This window comes from Lepidochelys kempii, chromosome 3 (assembly GCF_965140285.1).
Source record: "Lepidochelys kempii isolate rLepKem1 chromosome 3, rLepKem1.hap1, whole genome shotgun sequence".
NCBI classification, from domain to species: Eukaryota; Metazoa; Chordata; order Testudines; family Cheloniidae; genus Lepidochelys; species Lepidochelys kempii.
Window position 1 is genome coordinate 90543104 of NC_136382.1, and position 27169 is coordinate 90570272.

Sequence of the window (27169 nt, forward strand, 5' to 3'; positions counted from 1 at the left end):
ATGGGTGTTACCATACCCACTGTAACCAGAGCGATCACTTAAGGTGAGCTATTACCAGCAGGAGAGCAGTGGGGGGCGAGGAGGGGAACCTTTTGTAGTGATAATCAAGGTGGGCCATTTCCAGCAGTTGACAAGAACATCTGAGGAACAGTGGGTGCGGGGGGGGGGGGGGGGGGAGGATAAACATGGGGAATTAGTTTTACTTTGTGTAATGACCCATCCACTCACAGATTGACAGAGCCAGAAGAGTACCCAGAAGTCACCTACGACAGGACAGGCCCAACAAAGAAAATAACAGAACGTCACTAGCCATCACCTTCAGCCCCCAACTAAAACCTCTCCAACGCATCATCATGGATCTACAACCTATCCTGAAGGACGACCCATCACTCTCACAGATCTTGGGAGACAGGCCAGTCCTTGCTTACAGACAGACCCCCAACCTGAAGCAAATACTCACCAGCAACCACACAATAGAACCACTAACCCAGGAACTTATCCTTGCAACAAAGCCCGTTGCCAACTGTGTCCACACATCTATTCAGGAGACACCATTATAGGCCTAATCACATTAGCCACACTATCAGAGGCTCGTTCACCTGCACATCTACCAATGTGATATATGCCATCATGTGCCAGCAATGCCCCTCTGCCATGTACATTGGTCAAACTGGACAGTCTCTACGTAAAAGAATAAATGGACACAAATCAGACGTCAAGAATTATAACATTCAAAAACCAGTTAGAGAACACTTCAATCTCCCTGGTCACTCAATTACAGACCTAAAAGTGGCAATACTTCAACAAAAAGACTTCAAAAATAGACTCCAACGAGAGACTGCTGAATTGGAATTAATTTGCAAACTGGATACAATTAACTTAGGCTTGAATAGAGACTGGGAGTGCATGGGTCATTACACAAAGTAAAACTATTTCCCCATGTTTATCCCCCCCACACACACACACTGTTCCTCAGACGTTCTTGTCAACTGCTGGAAATGTCCCACCTTGATTATCACTACAAAAGGTTCCCCCCTCGCCCCTCCGCCCGCCCCGCTCTCCTGCTGGTAATAGCTCACCTTAAGTGATCACTCTTGTCACAGTGTGTATGGTAACACCCATTGTTTCATGTTCTCTATGTATATAAATCTCCCCACTGTATTTTCCTCTGAATGCATCCGATGAAGTGAGCTGTAGCTCACGAAAGCTTATGCCCATTAAATTGGTTAGTCTCTAAGGTGCCACAAGTCCGCCTTTTCTTTTTGCTAGTACAGACTAACACCTCTGCTACTCTGAAACCTATCATTTGAATAGTTTTACTGTTGAGTTATTTAAATCAGACATACTCTGGGAATTTGAGTCACATTACTCAATGTAATGTGTTTTTATTCAGACATTTTGAACTCTTTTCACATTTCTAAGAACTACCTGTTTTGTAATCTTTCACTAGCAGTCAGACTTCAGTTCAAAGGTTGGAAGAGATTAAAAGAAAAAAAAACCCACCCCCATAAAACTCCAATCAGGTTGCACACGAGCTGTAAAAAAAAGTATTCTCCTATTTCTAGGAGTGAGTATCAGTCATGTTTATTCAAGTGGAAGGCAGGAGTGTGGGCTTGTGTCTTGGAGCAGCAGAAATAGAGCAGAGAAGGTAAACATTTTATTATATATTACTAAAACATCTTCATCAGTAAATCTGTGAATGAATTAAATATCTTATGAGCTTCAGCAGTGAACTGTATGCAGTGGAAATATTTTCCAATGCTGTTCTTTGGCAATAAGCTGAGTGGCATGGAAATCTGATCTTTAAATGCTTTTTTGGTGTGGTTATCCAACAACGAAGTCACAACACCAGTGTGTGTTAAAGAGTTGACTGGTGAAAGTAAATGTAATCTAAGCCATCGTTTGTTTTACAGTATGTGCATGAAGATGGAGCTTTCAACTGGCAATAGATAGTTCCTGCTGTGTCAGCAGAGATGGATGGAAAAGTTAAGGGAGAAACAGGTTTGTGTAGGCGTACAACTGTTGCACCTGGCTGGCCTGATGCCATTCTACACATCAGTGCTGGAATTTGAGATTTGTAGAAAGGTTATAACTCCTGTACTCCTGCATATGAGTGACCACCCTAGACCAGCCCTTTTGCAGTGTCCATCAGGCTGAAAACTTCTGTAGTGCAGCCTGAAGGGTAAAAGGAAGCATTATTAAACCTTAACATTATTATTGGGCTGTATAATTATGAACTTTTCTTTGTTATAACTGGTTCACATGGAATAAATAAGGTCCCTAAAAGAGGAAGGGGATTACTTTCAAACAACTGGTTTATAACATCAAAAAAGGTCATTTTGTTTCCATGTAAAGGCTGTAACTAACTGTTTTAATAGATAAGTGAGTGTATGTTACTAATCATTGAACCTTTAAGCAGTGAAAGTACATGTTGGGATGGCTGCCATGTGTTTTAAATCAGCAACCATGTCGTAGATGTGTCAGCCATCCTTAACGCTATAATGCTTGCAGACAGGAGCACAGTACATAACAATATTCAAATGCTCCATGGCAGAAAGAGGAAAAAGAAAACCCTCAGGAGCTGAGCATCTTAAACAAAAGGCTGAGAAGGAAAAGGACCAAGCAAAACAGCAGCGATCCTTCCTGAAATATCTTCTCTTTAATCCAAATACAAATGGAAGCAGTTCACAGCATCCAGATGAAGGAATTTTACTTGGAGAGGAGGTTAGCTCACATCCACGTGGAAGCAGTTTGGAACATCAAGATGAAGGTACATTACTTCGAGATGAGGGAAGCTCACATCCACAAAAAAGCAGTTTGGAAACTCAAGCTGATGGAAGCTTACTTCTAGATGAAGACAGCTCACAGCATCAGACTGATATGGAAGTGGAGAATATTTATTCACCTTCAGAGACACATGCAGAAATTGAAGTAAATGAAGTAGAAGGAAGAAAGGATGAGGAAGTTACAAACAAGTTACAGTATGGGGACCCAGTTTCATGGCCCAGATGTGATGAGAGTGTGTGACAAATTTTCATGGAACATGGACCCGAACAAGTTCACAAATTTCCCTCCCCTAAGGATGGAAATAAAAGAAAATTCTCTGCTCAGCATTACAAGAGGAAACTCATTAATGGGGAAGAAATTCATCGATACTGGTTACAATGTTCAGTGTTGAAGGACTCTGTGTTTTGCTTTTGCTGCAAGCTGTTTAGAAATCAAGCAATTGGTACATCACCTACTGAATATGGTTCGAAAAACTGGAAAAACATATCTTCAATTCTCTCTTCACATGAAAGAAGTACAGAACATCTGGAATGTTTTCAAAATTGGAAAGAACTTGAATTACGATTGAAAAAAAGAAAAACTATCGATGAAGAAAATGTACATGTGATCAAGGAAAAAGAAGAATATTGGCAACAAATATTAGAGCGTCTGATTGCTTTAGTGAGAGTTCTCAGTGTGCAAAATTTAGCATTCCGTGGCCACAGTAGAAATGAAAAATTTTACACTCCAGGTAACGGAAACTTTTAAAAATTTGTCGAATACCTAGCTTTCTTTGATCCAGTCATGAAGGAGCATCTACGTAAAATAACTGATCATGAAACACAGGTTCATTACTTAGGAAAAAATATGCAGAATGAACTGATTCAAATCCTAGCAAATGCCATTGAAAAGAAAATTGTAGAAGCTGCCCACTCGGCAAAATACTTTTCAATAATACTGGACTGTACACCAGATGTGAGTCATGTTGAACAAATGATGATGATCATTCGTTTTGTGGATATGGAAAAGTCTGCAGATGCAGATAATGTTGAAGTGCTCATAAAGGAACATTTTTTGGGTTTTGTACCACTGAAGGAGATGACTGGATGACTGAAACTATTCTACAAGAGCTTGAAACCATGTCATTATCTATTGAAAACTTACGTGGCCAACACTATGATAATGGGAGTAATATGAAGGGTAAAGACAACGGTGTGCAAAGGAGAATGATGGAAATCAATCCTAGGGCCTTTTTCGTTCCTTGCAGTGTGCACTCTCTGAATTTGGTTGTCACTGATGCTGCTAGATGATGTTTGGAGGCAGGCAGTTTCTTTGACCTGGTGCAACGTGGTTATGTGTTTTTCTCAGGCTCAACACGCCATTGGGAGATTCTGACTTGCCATGTACATTCTCTGACTCTGAAACCACTTAGTCACACAAGATGGGAGAGTCGCACTGAGCTGTGAAGGCCCTTTGCTATGAACTTGGAAACATTTATGATACCCTAATTGAAATTTCTGATTATATTACCTTTACTGGATCATCTGGCAATATGGCACATTCAGACGCAGAAGCTCTTCCAAATGGCCTTTCCGAGTTCAAATTTATGACTGCACTCATTTTGTGGTGTAACATCCTTTTTGAGATTAATCTCACTAGTAAGCAGCTTCAGAAAAAGAACTTGAACATACATTTTGCTATTCAAAAACTGCAGCAAACTAAAAATATTCTGGAGGAATTCAGAAGTGATGAAGGACTTGAAAGAACACTGGTAGATTCTCTCGAGTTTGCTGAAGAAATAGACTTTCTGACAGAATTTGAACCAGAGCCAGTTCACATTCGGCAAAAGAAACAGCAGTTTTTGTATGAAGGAGGAGACACACTCATTCAGAACCCAAAACAGAGGTTCAAAGTGAATTTCTACTTTGCAGTCCTTGATGCTGCTATTCACTTGGTCAATGGAAGATTTCAATGGATACAGCAGCTAGAGTCAGTATTTGGCTTTCTATATAATATCCACAGCTTGCAAAAGAAAACAGCAAAACAGATAAGAGAATTTTGTATAAAACTGGAGTCGGCATTGACTCATGAAAATTCAAAAGACATCGATGCCACAGATTTGTGTAGTGAGCGTCAGGCTTTTTCAAGACGACTTAAGAAACATTCCACTCCTGAAGAAGTACTGAAGTTTGTTTGTGCAAATAAACTCTCAGACAGTTTTCCAAACATTTTTATAGCTTTATGCATTCTTTTAACTTTTCCAGTTTCCGGAGCTAGTGGGGAATGTAGCTTTTCAAAGTTAAAATTGATAAAAACATATTTGTGTTCAACAATGGTGCAAGAGAGACTTGTTGGACTTGCCACAATGTCAATAGAGCATGAAATAGCTGGAAAACTGGATCTAAAAGAACTAGTGACTGAATTTTCAAAACTTAAAGCAAGAAAAGTCATGTTTTAAGAGCACAGAGTGTTTTTTATTTGGAGTGTTTTGTAAATACAGGTTAATGTTCATTGCAGAGTTTTCTTATTTCTTTCTATATTGGATGTGGTGGTAATGGTAGTTAAAACAGGATAGTGTAATGGATGATTTTGGATTTGTAATAATAAAAATTATAATTAACATTTTAATACATTTTTATTTGAAATCGGACTGAAATATCATCTAGCTGTCACGTAAAAATCTATTCTGAAAATTTCGTGTCTCTATTTTATCCGATCTCAGAAACATTGGTTGGACAGATGGATGGACTCAGAAACTGAATAAGTAAGCCTCTGTTTACAACAAAAAAACAGAGTAAAAGTAAAGAGTAAAAAAGGGGCAAAATGTTTCCCAGTATACCAAAAATGTCAGCCTAGATCTGTCCTTGGCGTTTGAGGGTAGGGGCGCTGATTGCATGGTTCACCTCGGGCGCCAGTTTCTGGTAGCTAGTCTAGGGCCACCCCTGGATACAGTAAAAGCTTTGTTATTGACATGTTAGGGGAATGGGGGGTCCCGGTAAGCCAAATTCTGCTAAACTAAGAGGGAGGGAGCTTGGGTGTAGGAGGGGGCTCAGGGCTGGAGGTTGAGGTGCAGAAGGAAGTGTTCTCCTTCCCTGAAACTTTCATCATCCTCAACAGCACAGAGGCTGTCAGACCAGGGTTGGGACCATTCTACTATGTCACGGAAAGTCTCATCTGTGTATCACTCTGTCTCCCTTAGTTTCTCCAGCTCAGCCACCCGGTCTCCAGAGTCCATACATGGTCTCTGAGGTCCAGGAGTTCCTTGCACTGAATGCACACATACGCCACCTGCCCATAGGGGATGTAATCATATGTGCTGCATTGGGTGCAATAAATTGGGCAGCCCCCACTCTGTTGCTGGGTTTCTGCCTGCATTCTCTTTTTATTCCTGCAGCTTGTTCCTTTGTTGTTGTTTTGTTTTTATTGGGGGTATGTGTGTGTGTGTTTTGGCTTAAGCTTAAGGAAGTTTAAGGAATGTTACATGTATGTAGCCCCCCCCCAATGCTCCCCTTCACAACAACTCCCTTGCAAAACTCCCCTGTTTGCTAGCTCCTCTGGTCGCTTAGGAGCGGGCTTTTTAAAGCACTGCTCTTCCTGAGTAGCCCCGCCCACAGTGCTCTCCAAGCCTTTCCCCCAGTTGGGCTTTACTCTTAATTAACCCTGGCCCTCCCTCTCACAGATGACACCAGGTAACCTAATGGACTTCTCAGGCCCTCGTCAACTCTATCAGGGCTGGTGTGGGGTGCCCACCCCATCACAGTCAAACAGGAGATGCCTTGTTTTCTCATTGGATGATGAGAAGAGACACAACTCATCTCATGGTTGGACATTTCAACTCATTGCCAGAAGTACAGGCAAAGGTGAAAGTAAGCCTGTATGGTCCAGTACGGCATACCAGCAAGAGCCCGTACACAGCGGACTGTACCAGCAGGGGGAAGCTTCCCCAGGCCAGCAATTTAAAAGGGCCCTGGGCTTCTGGCAGCGGCCGGCGCCCCTGACTCTTTAAATCACTGCCAGAGACCCACTGTCTGAGCCCTAGGGTAGTGGCGACAATTTAAAGGGTACAGGGATTTAAAGGCCCCGCCCCTTCTGTCTGAGACCCTGCCCTTTCTGGTTGAGCACCCCTCTGCCCCCTTCCCCCTCCCCACTCAGGACCCCAGCCATGCATACCAGTAAGTCCCTTAAGTTACTTTGACCCCTGAGTACAGGTCACTTTCGGATTGGGCTGCATCACCTTTGCCAAGAAGAAGAACCAGGTCACTCCATCCAACAGCAAATGTATAAAACACCCTGCGTTGTCCAGCTTGTTGCTCCTTCAAGTTGAAACAGCTGGATGAGAGAGACTGTGAGCAGGATTGTCATCTCCTGGCCAATGACTGCACCTCCTGCTTGGTCACAACTAAAGGCATGTCAACACTACAAACTGATGTCGATACGCAGCCACCATAGTAACTATTGTGGTGTTTTATGTCCCCACTATACTCCTTCTCTCTGTGGGGCACGTCCTTACCAGGAGTGTTCGTAGTCATTTAAGAGGGGCAGTGTGGAGGTCTGAGAGCACAAGGCTCTTAGCTCCAGAGGGAGCTCCCTGCTGGGAACCCATCTGCCACCACAGTTCAGATCCCCATTCCCAGGCCAGCTGCTTCTCGGGCTCCCAGCTCCCTGCTCTGAGCCCAGCTGCTGCCTAGACTCCTTGCTCCTCTCTGGCTGCCATCTGGGGAACAGGGAGCCAGGAGCCCAGGGAGCAGGGAACTGAGAGCCCAGACAGTAGCTGGGCTCCCAGTGTGGAGTCAGGAGCCTGGGTGGCAGCCTGGCCATGAGCAGGGAGTTAGGAGCCCGGGTGGCAGCCTGGCTCAGTGTGGGGAGCAGGGAACCCGGGCAGCAGCCTGGTTCAGAGCAGGGAGCCCAGGCGACAGCTGGGCTCCTGATGAAGCCCCACACCTGCCGTGGGGTGACAGCCTAAGTTGTGAGCTGGGCTTTGGATTTACAGCAAGGAGCCTACCAGCCTTTCTTGTCAAAGCTGTCAGATTGACAAGAATGACAGCCAACAGCGGATGTAAGGAACACAGTGCTTCACAGACTCTGCATCGCCCTAACGACGCCAACATAAGGCCTATGCCTCTCCTGGAGGTGAAGTTATGAAGTCAGTGTAGTAGGGCACTTACGCTGGTGGGAGCAAGGCTGTCGTCTGTACGCTGACAGAATTAGTTTGCCATACGCTCATAGGCGCCAATTCCGTGGGTGCTCCGGGCCTGGAGTATCCATGGAAAAAAATATAGCAGGTGCTCAGCACCCACCGGCAGCCCCCGATCAGCTCCTCCCCATCCCCCCAACCCTCCCGCTTGCTGTGGATCAGCTGTTCAGTGGCGTGCAGCAGGCACTGGGGGAGCAGTAGAGGTGGTACGGGGGTGGAGGAAGAGGCCGGGCGAGGGTTTGGGAGAAAGGGTGGAGTGGGGGTCGAGCACCTCCCGGGAACTCAGGATGTCAGGCCACTGCATAAGCCGCCTTACATGGAGCCTAACTCTGTCGTGTAGGCCAGGCCTAAGTCATATCACTGACTTCGCTTGTGCAATTACTCTTATTGAGCCTTGTATGCTGTCTAATGACACTAACAAGGGCTTTTTCCCCACACCACACACACCTCTTTGTTAGTTGTATACCACAAAAAAGACATCTTTTATTGGAAAGCCTGAAAGAGAGAGACCTGAGTATCAATTCACTTATTCTGATAAACTACATGGAGATTTCTGTTCCAACTCAAATACTGTAAGAGACATATGAGGTGAAATCCTCTAGAAGGTCATTTTACTCCAATTTCTTTGTCTCTCTGCTCTCTGTTGGAAGGACGTAGCCAATGTGCTCCACTGGCACGTATGTGGCATGATGTCACTGACTGACAGGTTTGGGATCTTATAAAATATAGTGGCCAAAAATAAAATTATCAAAGAAAACTCTTGAGAGGAAAGAAATTTCCTCTCCTTCCCTCCAATTTTGCTGAACTTATGTTACTAGACAAGAGGGACGGGGAGAAACATATTAAACAGGGAAATATGAGAGCGAGAATCAGAAATAATAAGATGGTGTGAACAAAATTCCAGACACAAACTTAACTGAAATGCAGCCTCGTTCCTCTGGTTGTGCACAAGGACTAAGTCGTCGCTCATAGAAAGCACTGGACTACGTGGTGAGCTCCTTGAGTAGCTCTGACTTTAAGTGCTCATTGACATGGATTCTGTAACATTAGATAATTCGTGAAGCAATATTGGTGCCTAACCAGACACTTTGTACAAGTAAAGAACCCAAATACAACGTATTACACAGCACTTTTACCTGCCAAAGATATTCTGTTCTCATGCCAGTCCCTAAAAGTGCCATTTCTATGCTGTCATTCACTTTGCTGTTTTTCTTAATATACATTTTGTTATCAAAAAGGGATCTGTTTTGTTTATGTTGTCCTGAAAGTTTTGGCCTGAAGGATAGATGACACCAAAATAAAAAGGATATAAAATTAAATTTTCTAACCTGCAGATTCTTGACATATGAGTGAAACGGAGTTAACAATGGAGCCATCAGAAGAATTTTTGATCCAACATAAAGGAATTTATTTCCAACCACACCTTGTTACACCTGAATACATAGATTTACTGGAGGATTTTGAAATCAGAGACAGTGATGTATTTGTAGTTACTTTTCCAAAATCAGGTAAGACTGATTGCTTGATTCCCTTTAGGAAAATCATATCTGATTTTTGTCTGAAACCTTTATTGACCTTCCCCGCCTCTTCCGCCAAGCTTATTGACCACCATTATGACCTATTTTTGGTGGTAGCCGTTTAAAATCTATTACCTGCCAATAGTTTATTGGAGACATTATCTCAGTTGCATCCCTATGTTTAAGGCAATGGCAGAAGGTTAAAGCTTTAGAGGTAATCTGCAAAGTATATTTGAACTGGGCAAATATTGCCCAAAGCTATGCCCAAATATGTATTATAATAAACTGCATCTATTTCTTTCTGTAGTCGACCACTATTTTTATCTCCTTTGTGTAAACACTTATGTCAGCAATATTCTGGAAACAATAAGCTCATGGAAAGGGAAGGTGGTGTGAGTGCTCAGACTAATGAATTTAGACACAAATACAAAACCTCAGACTCCCCTGAGACAGCCATCTTCTAAACACCCCCGCCGCCCCAGATTGATCCCAGGCCTATCACGGAGTATTCAAGCTGAACTACCAACTACCTGTACTCAGGTGATCAGCATTTTTGTTCTCAGACTTCGCAGTGATATATTTTCTTCAAACAAGAATAGCACCTCTTCCAGCCTATGAGGTTTGAGAATTACTTGTAGCTGAAGAGTTATAATATAGCAGAACCAACTCCTCTGTGAGGCGCTTAGAGAGAAGGACTCTATACCCCATTGGATACTAAACATTGTAACACAGCTTTTGGCATGTCCAGTTCTGGTCACTAAAGTACCCTGGGCCCTTCTTAGTAGAGAATTCCCTGTATTGCTGACAGGTCATGTAACATGCACAGACAGGACAGACCACGTGAGCCTTCTGCATGAGCCCTGAAGTAGCACCGGTGCTCTTCCACTGCGGGAGTGGAATAGGGGTACGTAAAAACTCTCAGAACAACAGTATACAGGGTGCTTTGGATAGGGCCAGTGAATCCACTGGTTATTACTGGAATGGACAGTCATGCCGCAGCACTGAGGCTACATCAGAGGGAGAAAAACTGTGTGTCGTAATCACCGTTTCCATGGGGAACCTGAATAGCCTAGGTAAAAATATTTGAAGATTTAGTTATTGACCAGCACATAGATAGATACAGGATTTTTTATACTAAAATGTACAAAAATATAATGCTGTTTGGATTCCCACCCCTGCTGCATTAATGGATTCCCTTGAAGACACATTTTTGTACTTCATTTATAAAGTAGAATGAGACACAGTTTTGACGAGATTGTGATTATGGCAGATTATTACGTGACATTACAAATCAAATTAGCATCAAAGCTGTTTCAAAGAAGGCTATTTTCTTTCCCAGGGACTGTGTGGACTCAGAATATTTTGAGCTTGATTTATCATGAAGGCCATCGAGATGGAACAGAAAATGTGCAAATAGCAGACAGAGTCCCCTGGCTGGAGTATAACATACATAATATTGATTATGTCCATCGTCCATCACCTCGTCTCTTTGCTACTCACCTGCCTTACTATTTAGTTCCAAGAGATCTGAGGAACAGGAGAGCAAAAGTAGGTGATGCTGTTTTTATAATTTAATTAACATTATTGAGGAAAACTTGTAGCTTTCACCAATAAATCAGTCTAAATCCTCTGGGCCAGACTGTCTGCCCTCCCCACAATCGCCCTTCCAAAAGCAAATCTCCCCTGGATGGAGATGGGGCTCACTTCCTCCAAAGCCCCATTCCATGTCCTTAGACCCAGCCAAAGGGGGGAAAACAAGTTCAATCAAGACCTCAGGACTTCAGTGTCCAGTTTCAGTGGAGATCCCATTTTTCATGGAACTGCTGTGCTTGACCTCTGGGCCAAGAAATGGAGCTGCTTCTTCCTCATCATGACAGCTCACCCTAAAAGGGGCATTATTGATGGGTTAGGATCATTACAGTCTGCATGTTATATTGTAAATTACAGTGGTTTTGTTGTGATGTATGTAGCTATGTAACTGTAAGCTCTTATGTTATCAATGTAATTGTAGAGAAAGTGTGAGAACTGCCTTGTGGGAGTGATGCCAATCTCTTACACTGCTACCTGGATCTCCCATGAAAGATGGCATGTTCCGTGCACTCACTTCCCCATGAGACTCCCTTCACAGTCACCCTTCCAGCTTCCTTCTCTCTGTTGCAGTAACACCTATAATAAGATGAGCAGATGCATGGTGCAGAGCTTGCACTGCATGAGCTCCGTCACTGCAACCTATCAATCCATAGGAACCTTCCTCCTGATTGGCTTTATAGCTCAGCCCCGTTTCCCATGCAGAAAGACTCCTTAAAGTTACAGGGACGGTAAAAGTAAATGGAACAACAGCATCTCCTAAGCTGCACAGAGCACAATTTGAACTACAGACTTTGGTAAATCTTGTATTGCTTATGTATATTTTACACGGCTCATGAAGGTTTTCACAATTTTAAGACCACATTGATGGTGCAGGGAGTTTTTCTCTTCATGGCTTCTGGCTGTCTGTTCTTACTGTGCACCACCATATGGCTCAGCTGTCTGTGTGGTTTTCCAGAAATTCTCAGCTCCAAGTTGTTGAAGAAATTGGTTGTGCTGTTCAGCAGTGCATTTTAGCATTACTTTTTAAACATTGTATCCATTACAATTCTCTAAAAATATCTCCAGCTGCAATTTTTTTTTGAAAGAGCAGTAAATTCATGCTTACTAGGATTCTAGTCAGAGGATATGTTTTTCAGTGAAATACTTTACCAATATACCAACACAATACACACAAATAGATATCGGTTGCTGACTTAATAGGGTTTGTATTAAAAAGGAACTCAAAATCAAATGAATTTATTCAAGTTTACATTCTTTTCAGATAGTACACTGCAACTTCACTCCCTGTTAATTTTTGTGCTGCTTATTGTCACATTTCCCATGATTTTTAAATGGTTTTGCTCCCCTCTTGCTGTGTGAAAGACCCATATAAATAACTGGACATGACTTGAAGACCTGATTCTAAGTACACTTACTCATGTGCTTAACCTTACAACAGTGAGTAATCCCATTGAGGTCAATGGTATTATCATATGTAGACAGTTATGCATGTGTATGACGGTCTTTGCAATTAAGGAAGCGCAATAACGCCACTGATTGTACAGGAAATGCTGGCAAAGACACAAAAAGAATCCCATTCATTTAAATCAGGATAAAATACTTACTGAAGTACTTATTCTAGCCCTTTTCAGATATAATGATTTTAATGTTACTTGCAGCAATAGCAATTTTATAAAACCACCGATTTGTAAGTTAATGGTGTCCCTTTAATCTACCTGAGACTGTCACTCTTACCTTGCAGGTTATTTACGTAGCCAGAAACCCGAAGGACGTTGTGGTTTCCTATTTTCATTTTTCCAGCCTTTCAGTCCTACTTGAGACAATACCAGATTTTAATATTTTTCTGGAGAGGTTTTTAGCTGGGAAAGGTAAGGTTTCATTTACTGCTAAAAGGCCAAACCGTGCTCACTGACCACAGCCTGAGTAACCTATGTGACTGGTTTCAGAGTATCAGCCGTGTTAGCCTGTATCCACAAAAAGAAAAGGAGGACTTGTGGCACCTTAGAGACTAACAAATTTATTTGAGCATAAGCTTTCGTGAGCTACAGCTCACTTATGCTCAGACAAATTTGTTAGTCTCTAAGGTGCCACAAGTACTCCTTTTCTTCTATCTGAGTGCGTAAATTACTTAGACGGTGGAGCTGGTCAAAATCCTGGCCCACACCTCACAACCTGGGGTCTAAGGTTGCAATAAATGCAGTATCATTCACAGCTCACAATAGAGATTTTGAGCAAAGGTAGTCCAGGGGGGCTGCATAGGCACATGCATTGCACCAATAAAGTACAAGTAGCCTCATGTATCTCAACTGGATGGTCACTCTGAAACCTATGAAGATTTCAACACATTTCAACTCCACTTAGGCGCTCAGATAACACAGGGGAGGAGATGAGGATGAGCGCTATACAGAGAACACACAGAAGTAGTTTTCCACAATTTTCTGGTTTAGTAGTTTTCCACAATTATTATGCCTATCCCGCAATCCCAAACCACTATTTTCTACCTTCCAAAGAGCCAAAAGACTCAGCTGTAACCTATCTAGCTCCTGGCGTCTCTCTTAATATCTCTGACAATGCAACATTCTCACTAAGGCAGCTTATGGCACACTGAAAATTTCAGTACGTAGTAAAATATATTCTACACATTCTTCTATTATGGGAATTAGTGTGACTATCTGATCTGCATAGGAGCTTTTGGGCCTGAATCCAGCCTCTTCTGCCCCAAGCTTTGAATCCACTGCCTCTTTTGTCCTGTTTAGAATCACACTACAGATGATTTTCCCTACAACAGACAGTAGTGTGACTCCTCTCCAGTTATTGCCATCAGTGAGATCACCCTTTTTAGGTACTCTGCCAACGATTCCATGTTTTCACTTGCCAGGAGGGGTCTCTTCTCCCCAGAACTTGGAACTGTTCTGTCAGTTTTATTAGGGTAGTGGGGTCCAGTTCTTTTCGATTTTCTGCTGTGATTTGATCATCTCCTGCCATTTTGTTGTTTTTCAGCTCCTTAATTGCAGCCTGTTTTCCTGACATCTCTGTTGCATCAGTGTTAATGCCAAGTAGTTTAGGTTCACATGTTTCATCAATATCTGGGGCTGAGGATGTTGACGACTTGTCTGACATGCTCTACCCATGTGTCTTTCTGTTACACCTCAGTTGTAAGCCTTTTTTCATCTTGGCTTTTTATTGGCCCATTTCCTGTTTTGAAATGTCCACACTTCTCACTGCTTTGTCTGCTGTCTTGTACTTTCCCTTTGCTTCTTCTAATATTTCATTTGTCTTAGCATTCAGGAGTTTTCCTTTCAGTGCTTTTCTTTCCTTGTTGAGATGCGAGGTCTCTTGGCTTATTCAGTCCTTGCTCTGTGTGTATGCTGACTGCTGGAGCTTGAATCACATTGTCTCAGAGCACTGTGCATTTTTCTTCAGGTCCAACCTCTATCTCACCTTCCTCTGCCTCTCTTAGCACCCCAAATCTGTTCCATAGTTCACGCTGGAATTTCTCAGAGCACATTTTTGTTTTCAGTTTTAGATTATTGATTTCTTTGCCGCTTTCTTTTAACATTGGTCTTTCTCAGTTTTAACTTCAGTTTGGCAATGCAAAGGTTTTGGTTGCTGTTGTCATCTGTGGCTTGATGTGCCCTTGCATCTTGGACAGATGACCGGAATCTCCAACTCATGCAGATGCAATTGTTTTCTTTTTTTGTTTTGCCATCTGTCAAATTCCATGGTTCCTTGTGTATGTCTCTAGAAGGGAACAGGGTGCTTGCAGGAACTAAGTCAGACACCAAGCACAATTCAGTGAATTCCAGGTATCCTTCATCATTGATATAATTGACTTTGAAAAGGTATTTGACAGCCAGCATGGCGTGCATTGTGGAATATTCTTCAGTCCTGCGAAATTCGCTCTAAATCCATCAACACCATACCGGCCATGTACAGAGATGCAAGGTTGCTCTATCAGAGTGAACAACCTGACAAGAGAGTGGTTCATTGTGGACCACATGTTATTTTTGCTCTTGTTTGGCATTGCCATAGAAAGGATAATGAAGAAGTGTGTTAGTAACAGAAAAACTGATACCCAGATGGCAAAAGCTTAGAAGACCTAGACTGAGACACTACTGAGCAATACCCTGGAAAAGCTACAAACAAAGAAAGACAACCTGGCAAAACCTGCAGGTCAATCAGGGCTCAGAATCAGTTGAATCCTTGAAACTCAGATGTCAAGTGGCACCATCGAGTGGATGGAAGTAGTATCAAATGACAGAGAGGAATGGAAGAGATTAGTTTCACCCTGGGCATCAACATTGACATGATTATTTTGCCCCTGTATTTGGTACTGGTGTGACCACTGCTGGAATACCATGTCCAGTTCTGATGCCCACAACTGAAGAAGGAAGCAGATAAATTGGAGAGGGCTCAGAGAAGAGCCATGAGAATGATTAAGGGATTAGAAAATGTGCCTTCTAGCAAAAGATTCAAAGAGCTCAATCTGTTTATTTTAACAAAGAGAAGTTTAAGGGATGACTTGATTAGAGTCTGCAAGTACTTACATGGGGAACAATCTAGCAGAGAAAGGTATAATAAAATTCAATGGCTGGCTGTTGAAGCTAGACAAATTGAAACTGGAAATAAGGCATAAATGTTTAACAGTGAGAGTAATTAACCACTGTAACAATTACCAAGGTTCATGGTAGATTCTCGATCAATGACAATTTTTAAATCAAGATTGGATGTTATTCTAAAAGATATGTTTAGGAGTTATTTGGGGGAAGTTTAATGGCCCGCGTTATACAGAAAGTCAGACTCGATGCCACAATGATCCCTTCTGGCCAGAGAATCTATTAATCTAGGAATCTATCAATTTAATTCTAGGTTTGTGATCACTAATCCATCAAAAGTAATGGAAAATACTATCTATGGGTAAATAATCCAGGACAAAAAAGGGCAAATATGTTGTGCTGGGTGCAAGTACCATGCTATGGTGCCAGTGGATTCTAGAGGTAACAGTGCAATGTGTATTCGTTATCATGTAACAGTCTGTCTGTTTGTGGAAAAAAACCAAAACTTGGCCTCAGATCCCTAGATGAGAAGCTGGACTTGGCCTGTCCTTTATCTCATGTTTAAGATGAAAGATAATCCAGAATAAGGCTGTGAATAAAAACAGGAACTGGAATAACATCTCTGTGAGCCCAAATATCCCCCCAACAGCAGAGGGAAGAGAAGCTGAAAAACGGAAGTCTGCTCCATCGATTCTGCAGCCGTGCTTGAGAGATTATTAGGATGCAAAAATGTCAATAATTGAACGGTTTTTCTGTTTGAGATCATTAACGTTTATTTCTATAATTTTTCTTCTTCATAAGTATTGGCTGGCTCCTGGTTCAATCACATCAGAGGCTGGTACACCCACAAGGATGACTTCAATATTCTCTTCCTCACCTATGAGGAGATGAAGAAGGTGAGACCAGTCAATCACTTTGTATCTGAAAGGTTTCAGAGTGGTAGCCATGTTAGTCTGTATCAGCAAAAAGAACGAGGAGTAGATGTGGCACCTTAGAGACTAACAAATGTATTTGGGCATAAGCTTTTGTGGGCTAAAACCCACTTCATGAGATGCATGCAATGGAAAATACAGAAGGAAGATATATATAGAGAGAGAGAACATGAAAAAATGGGGTAGGGTATCTTCCTACTGTATTTTCCATTCCATGCATCTGATGAAGTGGGTTTTAGCCCACAAAAGCTTATGCCCAAATACATTTGTTAGTCTCTAAGGTGCCACAACTACTCCTCATTCTTTTTATATCTGAAAGAAACAGAAAATAAAATGCCTCCATTTTTCAGTGATATTTTGCCACCTTTACCCTTTTTGAGCTGTACTTTACCCTGTGAAGAGTCTCGTTGATTTCACAGAGTAAGGTACATTGGTCTCATTGATTTCAATGTGAGTACTTGAAAAAGTACTTCTCAGTGTGAGTAAGGGTGGAAGAATCAGAACCATAGGGTGAGATGTTCAGAAGACCCAAAGTAAGTTAGCCACTTAACTCCCATTGACATTCAATAGCACATAGGAGCCTAATTCACTTCATCACAAGAGGTATCATTTGCTTCCCAGTGAAGAATATCTGCTGGATCTGAGTACACTTAGAAAAGATAATAATCTTGCTTTACTTCATTTCTTTTCCTGCATAGCAGGATGGCAGCTACACAACCCATCCCATGAGGCATCCTAAAGGGAAAGGAGAGGGTTTGATACATTTTAGAACATCTCAAACTGCTTTTAGAACAAAAGATGTTTTGTTAAAATGGCCCTTTTTTTTTTGTGCAAAACTGAAGATCTTGTAATTTTTTGTGAAAATGATTTTTTTTGCAAGATCTATTCAAAACTAGGTTTTTAGTAAATACAATATTTTAAGAATTAGTTTGATATTTTCAATTAAGATATCGATGTGAAATCTTTGAAAAAGTACAGAAGTCCTCAAAGTTTCAATTTTTTTTAGAAACTAGTATTTTTCACTTTTCTACCAGCTCAGCTAGCTTTTGGCTCCTTAACAACTTCACCTAGCTTAGCAGAAGTCAGGTTTGAGTGTCCATACATGGTTTTTTTCTGGTTGAACTCAATCCATTTTAAACTGATTTTAATCACACTTTCTAAACAAGGTCTGGAGTATCTGAGTGCACCTCTTAGCTAAATAGGTAGAGATGCAGCGGCATCCCCTCTGCTGACTTCAGCAGGAAGCATGTTAATAGGACCAGCAAGGCTGATTAACAAAGCGAGGAAAAACCCTTCCCATTAAGAGGTATTATATTTTTCTTTGCTATACTGAAGAGCCCATTAATAAAGATTTGTTCCCCATGTAGGTAGTTGTAGACTGTAATCAAGTTACCTCTTAACCTTCTCTTTGTTAAATTAAAGAAGTACATAAGAACGACCATACTGGGTCAGACCACAGGTCCATCTAGCCCAGCGCCCTGTCTTCTGACAGTGCCCCATGCCAGGTGCCGCAGAGGGAATGTACAGAACAGGTAATCATCAAGTGATCCATTCCCTGTCACTCATTCCCAGCTTCTGGCAAACAGAGGCTAGGGACACCGTCCCTGCCCATCCTGGCTAATAGCCATTGATACACTGGCATGTTTTCTAAAGCTTTAATCATTCTTGTGACTACTCACTGAACCCTCTCCAGTTTATCAACAGCCTTCTTGAATTGTGGACTCCAGAACTGGACACAACAGGGGTCCTTCTGCTTCCAAAATAGGTTGCCACAGACAGACCAAAATACAGATAGCCAGAAAATTCTGACAACCTTTGTCTTACATGGTGCTAGCAGTTGTAATCACAGTCACAGAAATGAGCCTTTTCTCTCTTCATTAGGCCACGAGGATGTTTTGGCTAATGAAGAAGGAATTTGCAGTGGCTTAACTTGCTACTTACCTGCCAGTTTTTAATGCTGCTGTAGCCTCTTAGAGGGAATTAAAATCTTGCTTATGAAGTAGTGTAGTAAGACTGATGGTCCCAAATAAGAAGCCAACTTTATTCTTTAGTGCTATATCCCTATGCTCAGTTTTCCTTTCTTTAAGTATCCCATTACCCTTTACTCTATCGTTTTATTGAGTTAGTTCTTTTATTTTCCTTATTTGGGAAACTGTTACTTTGAAATAATGTTCATTTCAGGATCTCAGAGGCACTGTGCTGAAAATCTGCAGATTCTTAGGAAAGCTGCTAAATGAAAAAGAGCTGGACACTGTTGTGGAAAATGCTACATTTGATAAAATGAAAACTGATCCCAGGGCAAACTATAATTCCATGGAAGGCAAGCTCCTGGAACGAGGCAAAGGACACTTTCTTCGCAAAGGTAAGGCAGAAGCAGCCAAATCTAATAAATATTTAATTCTGCAAATCCTGGCATAGGATGTGTTGAAGCTCGCTGCCTCGGACTTCCAATCACAACTTTCTGTCCCCAGGAAACAATTGGCTTTGGGGCACTAGGACTGCTGAGTGAGGGTGCATCGCTGTGCGACAATGCATCAGGCACCATTTCTCACAGATTAAAAGAGAGCTGCACTCCTTTGCTCAATGCAGTGTCTTAAATGTTTGCTGAGCAAAGTAGTGCAAATGTCTTTTGATCTGTGAGAAAAAAGTAACCATATATTTTAAAAATGAAAATGTTCAATAAGCTCTCGTGGAGGGTAACATTCATTTTGTGCCACTTATAAAAGGGAAGGGTCATCTTCGAGAAATTAAAACGTGAACATTAGAGAAAACTGAAAGCATTTCTGTCTAGTGCTTCTGGGAAACTTCACACATGGTGAGTATCGGAACTGATTTTGTCTCTACAGCTTCCAGGGGTTATTTAGAGTATGAAATTAGCCAAAGAAATAAAATCTATGGGACAATTCTTGTGGCTGAGAGGAGAGGGGTATTTTTCATGTTGTAGCCCTTATATAGGAGAGTCATGAATAGATGTCTGGGGTTTGTGGTCTTCTTATACTGCTGAATAGGAGGGGGACCCAACTAGATGGTAGTGGGTCCCCCTCCTATTAAAATGTTTCTGTTGTGTCAAGGTTCCTTCCCCACTCTGAACTCTAGGGTACAGATGTGGGGACCTGCATGAAAACCTCCTAAGCTTACTTTTACCAGCTTAGGTTAAAACTTCCCCAAGGTACAAACTATTTTACCCTTGGACTTCCACTGCCAGCACCAAACATTTATCTGGGTTTATTGGAAAAACGTTGTTTGGAAATGTCTTTCCCCCCAAAATCCTCCCAACCCTTGCACCCCACTTCCTGGGGAAGGTTTGGTAAGAATCCTCACCAATTTGCATAGGTGACCACAGAGTCAAACCCTTGGATCTCAGAACAATGAAAAAAGCATTCAGTTCTTGAAAAGAAACATTTTAATAGAAGAAACAGTAAAAAGAATCACCTCTGTAAAATAAGGATGGTATATACCTTACAGGGTAATTAGATTCAAAACATAGAGAATCCCTCTAGGCAAAACCTTAAGTTACAAAAAGACACACAGACAGGAATATTCATTCTATTCACCACAACTTAATTTCTCAGCCATTTAAAGAAATCATAATCTAACGGATATCTAGCTAGATTACTTACTAAGTTCTAAGACTCCATTCCTGTTCTGTCCCCGGCAAAAACATCATACAGACAGACACAGACCCTTTGTTTTTCTCCCTCCTCCCGGCTCTTGAAAGTATCTTGTCTCCTCATTGGTCATTTTGGTCAGGTGCCAGCGAGGTTACCTTTAGCTTCTTAACCCTTTAAAGGTGAGAGGATTTTTCCTCTGGCCAGGAGGGATTTTAAAGGTGTTTACCCTTCCCTTTATATTTATTACAGGGGTTATTTAGAGTATGAAATTAGCCAAAGAAATAAAATCTGTGGGACAATTCTTGTGGCTGAGAGGAGCCGGGTATTTTTCATGTTGTAGCCCTTTTATGGGAGAGTTGTGAATAGATGTCTGGGGTTTGTGGTCTTCTGATACTGCTGATCAGGGCCAGATTAACTTTTGTGAGCCCAGAGCCAAACATATTTGCGGGCCCCCATGTAGTCATTGTTATGGGCCCCTTCCGCATGTGGGTCTGCTGTGGCGGTACCATTGGCACCATGGTATACCTGGTACTGAATCTCAGAGACATTTTTCATTTTGAACATGCACCTCTGCAAGACTATGTGTATTGCCATACACAGCTTTCTCAGACCCCAGTTTTTCTCACTGAGCTGTACCCATCAGAGCTGGCTCCAGGCACCAGCTTTCCAAGCAGGTGCTTAGGGCGGCATTTAGAACGGGGCGGCAGTCAGTGTCCCGTGGCGGCAAATCAGCGATAGCTCCGCTGCTGTTGTGGCGGTGGCAATTCGCGGCGACTGCTTGGGGCGGCAAAATTGGTAGAGCCGCCCCTGGTACCCAGGTGGGTTTACCAGTGTCCACAGTGAGCAGAACTTTCACAGTGAACACGGAAGCTCCCCATAGATTTATCTCCTTCTCATTCAGACATTCTTTAGCCATGTCTCCAGTACCACCCTATTTCACCAGTCACTCTATGTGGTCCTGGCCTCGGCTCAATAAATTTCCACAGCCAGCAGATGCCTGATCAGTTCTGACAAATCCCTTGCCCAGCACCCTTCCTGCCATTTGAGCAAGCCACTTGCAAGCACCATTTCCCCAACCCTGGCTCAGTGAACACTTAGCCCCTAGGTACCTGAAGTCACCAGCCTTCTTTCTCCCTCTGCTCCCATCTACATGCTATTCCACTATGTGGTCACCACCACCTCTCCCCATGCTTGTTTCCCTTCTATCTTGGACTTGCTCTCCAGCCAGCAGGTCCTATTCTCCTCCTGCAAGCCCGACCTGCTTCCTCTTTCCCTGCTCCTCTTAACATTTCTTTCCTACTGCTGACCTCTGCTCCTTGAGGTTAACTCCAGTTGTCTGCTCCTAGCTTAATGGCCCCCTATAGTCAGAGAGCCACCTGTAGCTTCTCTGGCTCCAGCCATGGGACCAATTGCCAGAGGCCAGCCTTAGACAGCTGCACCTACTAGCTGTGGGAGGAGTGGCAATTCCAAGGCTGAGCATGCTTGAACCTTGCAACAGCATCACTAAGTACTCTGTCTCTATCCTGAGCACTGGTCCTAGGCAGCTGCAGACTCTGCAATAAAGTGCTTCCCTACTCTAGGCCATAGCTTTAAGTACCTGAGATGCCCATCAGCTGCAGCAGGGGCCCCCAATTCCCATGCACTCCTCAGCTAACACATAGTCATGCAGAAGGTGCAGCCTGGATGATTTTGGAGGCTGGGGCACCAGAAGGTTTGACATCCCTGTGCAGCAGCTCTGCAACAAGCTCACAATGCCACCCTCTGCTGTGGGACCGGGATCCTATGAAGACAGTGGAGTTATACTGGGTATAACCAGTTCCACCCAAAGCCTGTTGAAGTCCATGTGGGTCTTTTCATTGTCTTAATGTGCTGTGTATAGAAGCAAAGGACTTCATTCTAGACTCTAGGAGCATAATCCTAAAATTATGCTGCATTGGTTTACTAGTGTACACAGGAGGGTCTCACATTACCTAGTGACTAATCAACACCTCCTGCAGCACGTAACTGTTTCTGAGAGACTTCCCACCCAATTATTAAATGTAAACCTGCTTAGGTTCTGAAAATATCCGGTGGTATGGTTACAAAAGCAAGGCACTTCTGAATTCAGTAGGAATTTTCAATGTGCACAGAATGCAGGACTGGTTCCCGCATAGTTACAGAACTGCAGTAAAGTTCTGTTTGTGTGATTGGAGGATATCTGGATCCATACTGTAAGCAGGGCTGAATTAACCTTTTGCAGGCCCGGCACCAAACATATCTGTGGGCCCCCATGTGGGCAATGGAGCATGGCACGGGGAGGTCAGTCCCCAGAGCGAGGAGTCAGCCAGAGGTAATGGGGCATGGCATAAGAACATAAGAATGACCATACTGGGTCAGACCAAAGGTCCATCCAGCCCAGTATCCTGTCTACTGACAGTGGCCAATGCCAGGTGCCCCAGAGGGAGTAAACCAAGTGATCTCTCTCCTGCCATCCATCTCCACCCTCCGACAAACAGAGGCTAGGGACACCATTCCTTACCCATCCTGGCTAATAGCCATTAATGGACTTAACCTCCAGGAATTTATCCAGTTCTCTTTTAAACCCTGTTATAGTCCTAGCCTTCATGGCATGGGTTGGGCATGGCAGGGGTGGCCCTGCTCCGCCCAGTGAGAAGGCACTATTTACAAACCGGCAGTTGCCAGATGCACAGTGGCCTGCCCAGCCCTGTGCTGGCAGCATGCCCTTCTCCCTCAGGTGCAGTCCCATGCCACACCCCCTAGCTCTCCCCCACCCAACACCCCCCAAATCCTTAAGTCGTGTGCCCCCCAGCCCCACCCACAAAGGCACAGTGCCCTGCACAACACCACTCCTGCCCACAGCCCCACCACAACTGCCCAGCACCCCCACAGAACCCCCACTCCCTAGTGCCCCAACACACACAGATTTTCCTCACCCCTTCACAGCCAAGCTCCCCGCCAGACTCCCCACAGACCCACTCCCCCAAGCCCCCCCACATACCTGGCTGAGACTGGCCAGGCATCTGCACCAGTCCCAGGTGGCTCAGCTCCGAGGAGACAGGTGGGGACCCACAGCTGGTGGGAAGCAGAGACTGCCCAGAGCGGGAGGTGCACTGGGGTCTGGCCAGGGGGCTGAGAGGAGCAGGGGGTGGAGAGGAGTCCTCGTCCAGCCAAGAGGAGCAAGTGCTGGGTGGGGGGAGCCAGCGGGGTCTCAGAGCAGGCCAGGACCCCTTCTGAGCATGGGCCCAGCTCCATGGATCCACTGGAGCCATTGTAAACCCGGAACTGACTGTAAGACTGTTCCACATCATGAGGAGAAGTTAAAGTGCCTTTGCTGTTCTTTTGTTCCACTCTTAGGATATGTCTACACAGCCAGTGTTAAAGTGCTCCCAATAATGACAGTAATGGCAGAAAATGACAGTAATATTGCACTGGCAAGTTCCCCATAGGAACTAAGGCCTTGTCTACATTGACACTTTACAGTGCTGAAACTTGCATCACTCTGGGGTGAGTTTTTTCACAGCCTGGAGTGAAGAAAATTTCAGTACTGTACGTGTCAATGTAGACAAGGCCTTAGTTCCTGTGGGGAACTTGCCAATGCAATGTTACTGTCATTTTCTTTTTAAACAAACAAAACAAAACAAAAATACAACCACCCAGGAATGGTTGTTGAAAATAGCAATTCCAGTCCTAGTTAGCAGGGAAGATGCTAGCATTAGTTGCTCAATTTGATCCTACTTTTTCAACAGCAAGTTACAGTGGATCAGCATTTGATTTGGGAGAAATGAAATAATAGAGAGCAGCCCAAACTGAACTTGAACACTCCTGAATTTTGAGAATGTTCAGATCCGTAAGGCAGGTTCTAGATTCCCTTTCTGAATATTAGATAAATCTGGAACGGAAAAGTCAATTTCTGTTCCCATGACTCAGATCCTCCTGCATACCTGGAACTATACCTAAAGTTGCCCAGATACTCTAGTAGAGCCTTCCCTCCCTTACCTATCATTCTAACTTCTACTGGTGGGGGTCCACATACCTCCCTTGCTAGGCTTCAGATAGAGGTGCACTGTCCATTCATTCCATCTAATTCCTTCTTTGGGAGCTGCCAGCAGAGTCATCCCTAAGCCAGTCTCGGGAAGTCTTCTGAGGACGATATCTGGGCCAAAGCCTTCTACTCCTTGGGCATACATGTTCCCCATTCACAGTGCCACCCCCTTCTAGCAGCCAGCTCCCCATTCACAGCAAGCCTGGTGTACAACAGGTCTCACCAACCCTGGCAGCTTCCCCCTCCCTTTCTCATTGATAGTTGCCAACAGAACGCTGGAAAATTTAGTTCCTTCCCTGCTGCAGGGCTGGCTCTCCAGCCAGGGAGCTGGCCAAGGAACTACAGCTCCCAGGTTCCTTGAGCTCTCGGCTTCTGGGCTGGATCCTTGCACCTGCGGGCAGAGGGTGAGAGCTGGAGCGTTGTTGCCTGTCTCTAGGTGCAGTGTGGGGGTTAAACTGTACCAGGGCCCTGATACATTGTATCATATCCCGGGGAAGGGGGCTGTCTGTCTGTCTGCCTCAGGGGCTGGCCAGGCCTGAAGGGGACGGGGTAGGTGTTCTCTGGGGCTGGAGGCTGGGCGCTGTGGTAACCAGGATGCTGCTCCTCGATCTCGGGGCCCCTCGCAGCACTGTGCTAGGGGAGGAAGCAGGTGTTATGGGCCCCTTCTGAGCATGGGACTGGCACCAGGGAGCCAGTGGCACCATGGTAAACCCGGTACTGCTGCTGAATAGGAGGGGGACCCAGCTGGATGGTAGTGGGCACTGTGGTACGGAAAAGGTGGAGAACGACTGCAAAGTGTTAAGTACAGCATTGCCTGAAAAGAATGTTCAGAGAAGCTCATATTTCTCTTAACAGTAACTATTTCCTGTTGCCAATTTTTCTTCTAAAATTTGCAATGAAGTAAATCAGTACAGGAAGATAACGGTGATGTATAAATCCACTGGTGCCTAAAACAGAATTAGTGACATTGTCTAGAAATACTGGGTCAAATTAGTTACACTGCAGTCAAAGTTAGACCGAGGATGAATCTGGGCCATTATGGTTTTCCTAGGGGCACGGCTGCATTCCACAAAACGCAATCACAGTTTTTGCCAGTGGCATGTGTTTTATCAGAGGGGCAGCATTCTCTGATAAGGCTTCTGACATCTGTAACATGCAAGTCACATTAATAATACATTTGCCCAGCTAATCAAATGGACACTAATGGGTACATTTCTAATGCCAGGAAGGATAGAGGAGATGTACACCTCCATATAACAAAACAGAAACGTATTTTTTTATTGTATTTGACCCACACCTTCAAGACTAGAAATGTACCACCAAAGCCCTAGAGAGCTATGTTCTGGGGAGATGAGAGAGGAAGGAACTGAGGAGAAAAGGAACTGCACCCAATTAGCAGCATTCACAGCCTCTTACGCGCACAAGCGATATTCAAATTATAATCAAATGCCCAAGTGGCAGCAGAGTATCTAACTACCAATTCCTCTTCTGTGTCTCCTGCTCTAGGGACTGTTGGAGACTGGAAGAACACAATGACTGTGGCACAGAGCGAAAGGTTTGACAACGTTTTTAATGAGAAAATGAAAGACCTGTCTTCCAAGTTCACCTGGGATATTAATGATGACATATAGGCTGGTTTCCAGCTGGAAAGAGGTGAAAGTGCACTAAAGAGAATGAAAATACATTTGTCTCCGGTATTCATGAAAATCCATCATTCTGTGCACATTAAAGATTTTAAACCTGCAATTTTTTTTCCTTCTTACACGTATTCGCACATCACCGTAGTACCCCAGTTCTAAGATATGAAAAGGTGTAACAGACTGTCATGTTCTGGGGTGCAATCCAGGCCAGTCAGGAGTTGTGTCCCCACATGACCTATAAACCTGGGTGCCTTAATTGCCCTGAGGCTGTGGTTGACAGCCTGGACACCAACAGCCAGCAGACAAACATGCAGTATCCTGAGTGTCTGCTCTGCAGCCCTGGTTCAGTGCTCTGACCCTAGCTGCCTGCCTACAACACAACAGCCCCACTCTAGTCTCAGTCACCCAATTACCTCATCCAGAGGTAACACAAACACACTCCCAGTCCTGAATTTTCCCCAAACTGCATGCTTTCCAATATCTAGCCCTTTCCTGGACCATTCAGAGAGATATTAAGGTTCATTTGTTCCTTTAAAGATATACTACCCAGCAGCTGACCACATTAACTGGAGTTGATATTCACTTTAAATCAAACACAGTCATGGGCTGATTTGGATTAAAAGTAAAGCAAGTTTATTAACCAAAGGAGTTTGGATTTTAAGTGAGTTCAAGTTCAAAGGAGAGAATTAGAAATGGTTATAAGCAAATAAAAATGAAAAACACTTTCTAGAGACTAAGACTTAAGAAAACAAGCTGCAGCCTCTCTTCGGGATAAGATTCTTACAACACTACCTTCCAGCAAGATAGCTGACCACACTTCAGGTCAGGATCTCCCACAAAGTCCAATGTGCTTGGTTCCTTTGCCTTCTTACATGAAACATAACTTTGGGTTCTTTTCTCCTTTCTTTATAAACCAGTGTACCTTTAATATGAATTGTTTTGAAGGTTACCCCTCAACGTAAGTCATACAGTTTATTCAAACTATGAGGAAGGTAATATAGAGTCTCCTGATGAAGGATATTCCATGCTGATTTCTTCCCCTGCTGGTGTTTGCAAAATGATCTATTGCCTGCAATCTTCTGCTGCTGTAATGCTGTGTGGTTATCTTCTCCCTTTGTTGGTTTGATGGTCCTGTTTATCTTCTGTGTAAATTGCATTCCCATTGTCTCTTAATGGACCTTCTGGGTGGCAGAACCACATTCCTTTCTCTAGGGTGGGGTAGCTTCAGCCCTGCACTGCCTGGGAGACCCATTTTGGTAACATAATTTCCAAAGTGTTTGTAATTTTGAATTTGTCCTCTCTATCCACATCACACAATTAT

The 27169-nt window shown here is 43.5% G+C and overlaps 1 protein-coding gene across 2 annotated transcripts; it reads left to right on the forward strand.

Moving 5' to 3' along the window:
* Positions 1-1554: 1554 nt before the first annotated feature.
* LOC140908958 (amine sulfotransferase) lies at positions 1555-25954 on the forward strand. 2 transcript variants are annotated; one of them, XM_073337120.2, is made up of 8 exons: positions 1556-1648; positions 1914-2001; positions 9295-9468; positions 10817-11025; positions 12809-12935; positions 16425-16519; positions 18737-18917; positions 25715-25954. In XM_073337120.2, the coding sequence occupies exons 3-8, from the start codon at positions 9306-9308 to the stop codon at positions 25837-25839; spliced, it is 900 nt and encodes a 299-aa protein (XP_073193221.1). In that variant the 5' UTR covers positions 1556-1648; positions 1914-2001; positions 9295-9305; the 3' UTR covers positions 25840-25954. The 2 variants fall into 2 exon arrangements, with proteins under 2 accessions (XP_073193220.1, XP_073193221.1); XM_073337119.1 differs by lacking the exon at positions 1914-2001 and having other exon boundaries at positions 1555-1648.
* The last annotated feature ends 1215 nt before the right edge of the window (positions 25955-27169 follow it).

Coding starts and splice junctions, on each gene's coding strand:
- LOC140908958 (XM_073337119.1), top strand. CDS start 9,306: ATGAGTGAAACGGAGTTAACAATGGAGCCATCAGAAGAATTTTTGATC. Junction 12,936..16,424: donor GAGGTTTTTAGCTGGGAAAG/GTAAGGTTTCAT, acceptor CTTCTTCATAAG/TATTGGCTGGCTCCTGGTTC. Junction 18,918..25,714: donor AGGACACTTTCTTCGCAAAG/GTAAGGCAGAAG, acceptor CTCCTGCTCTAG/GGACTGTTGGAGACTGGAAG.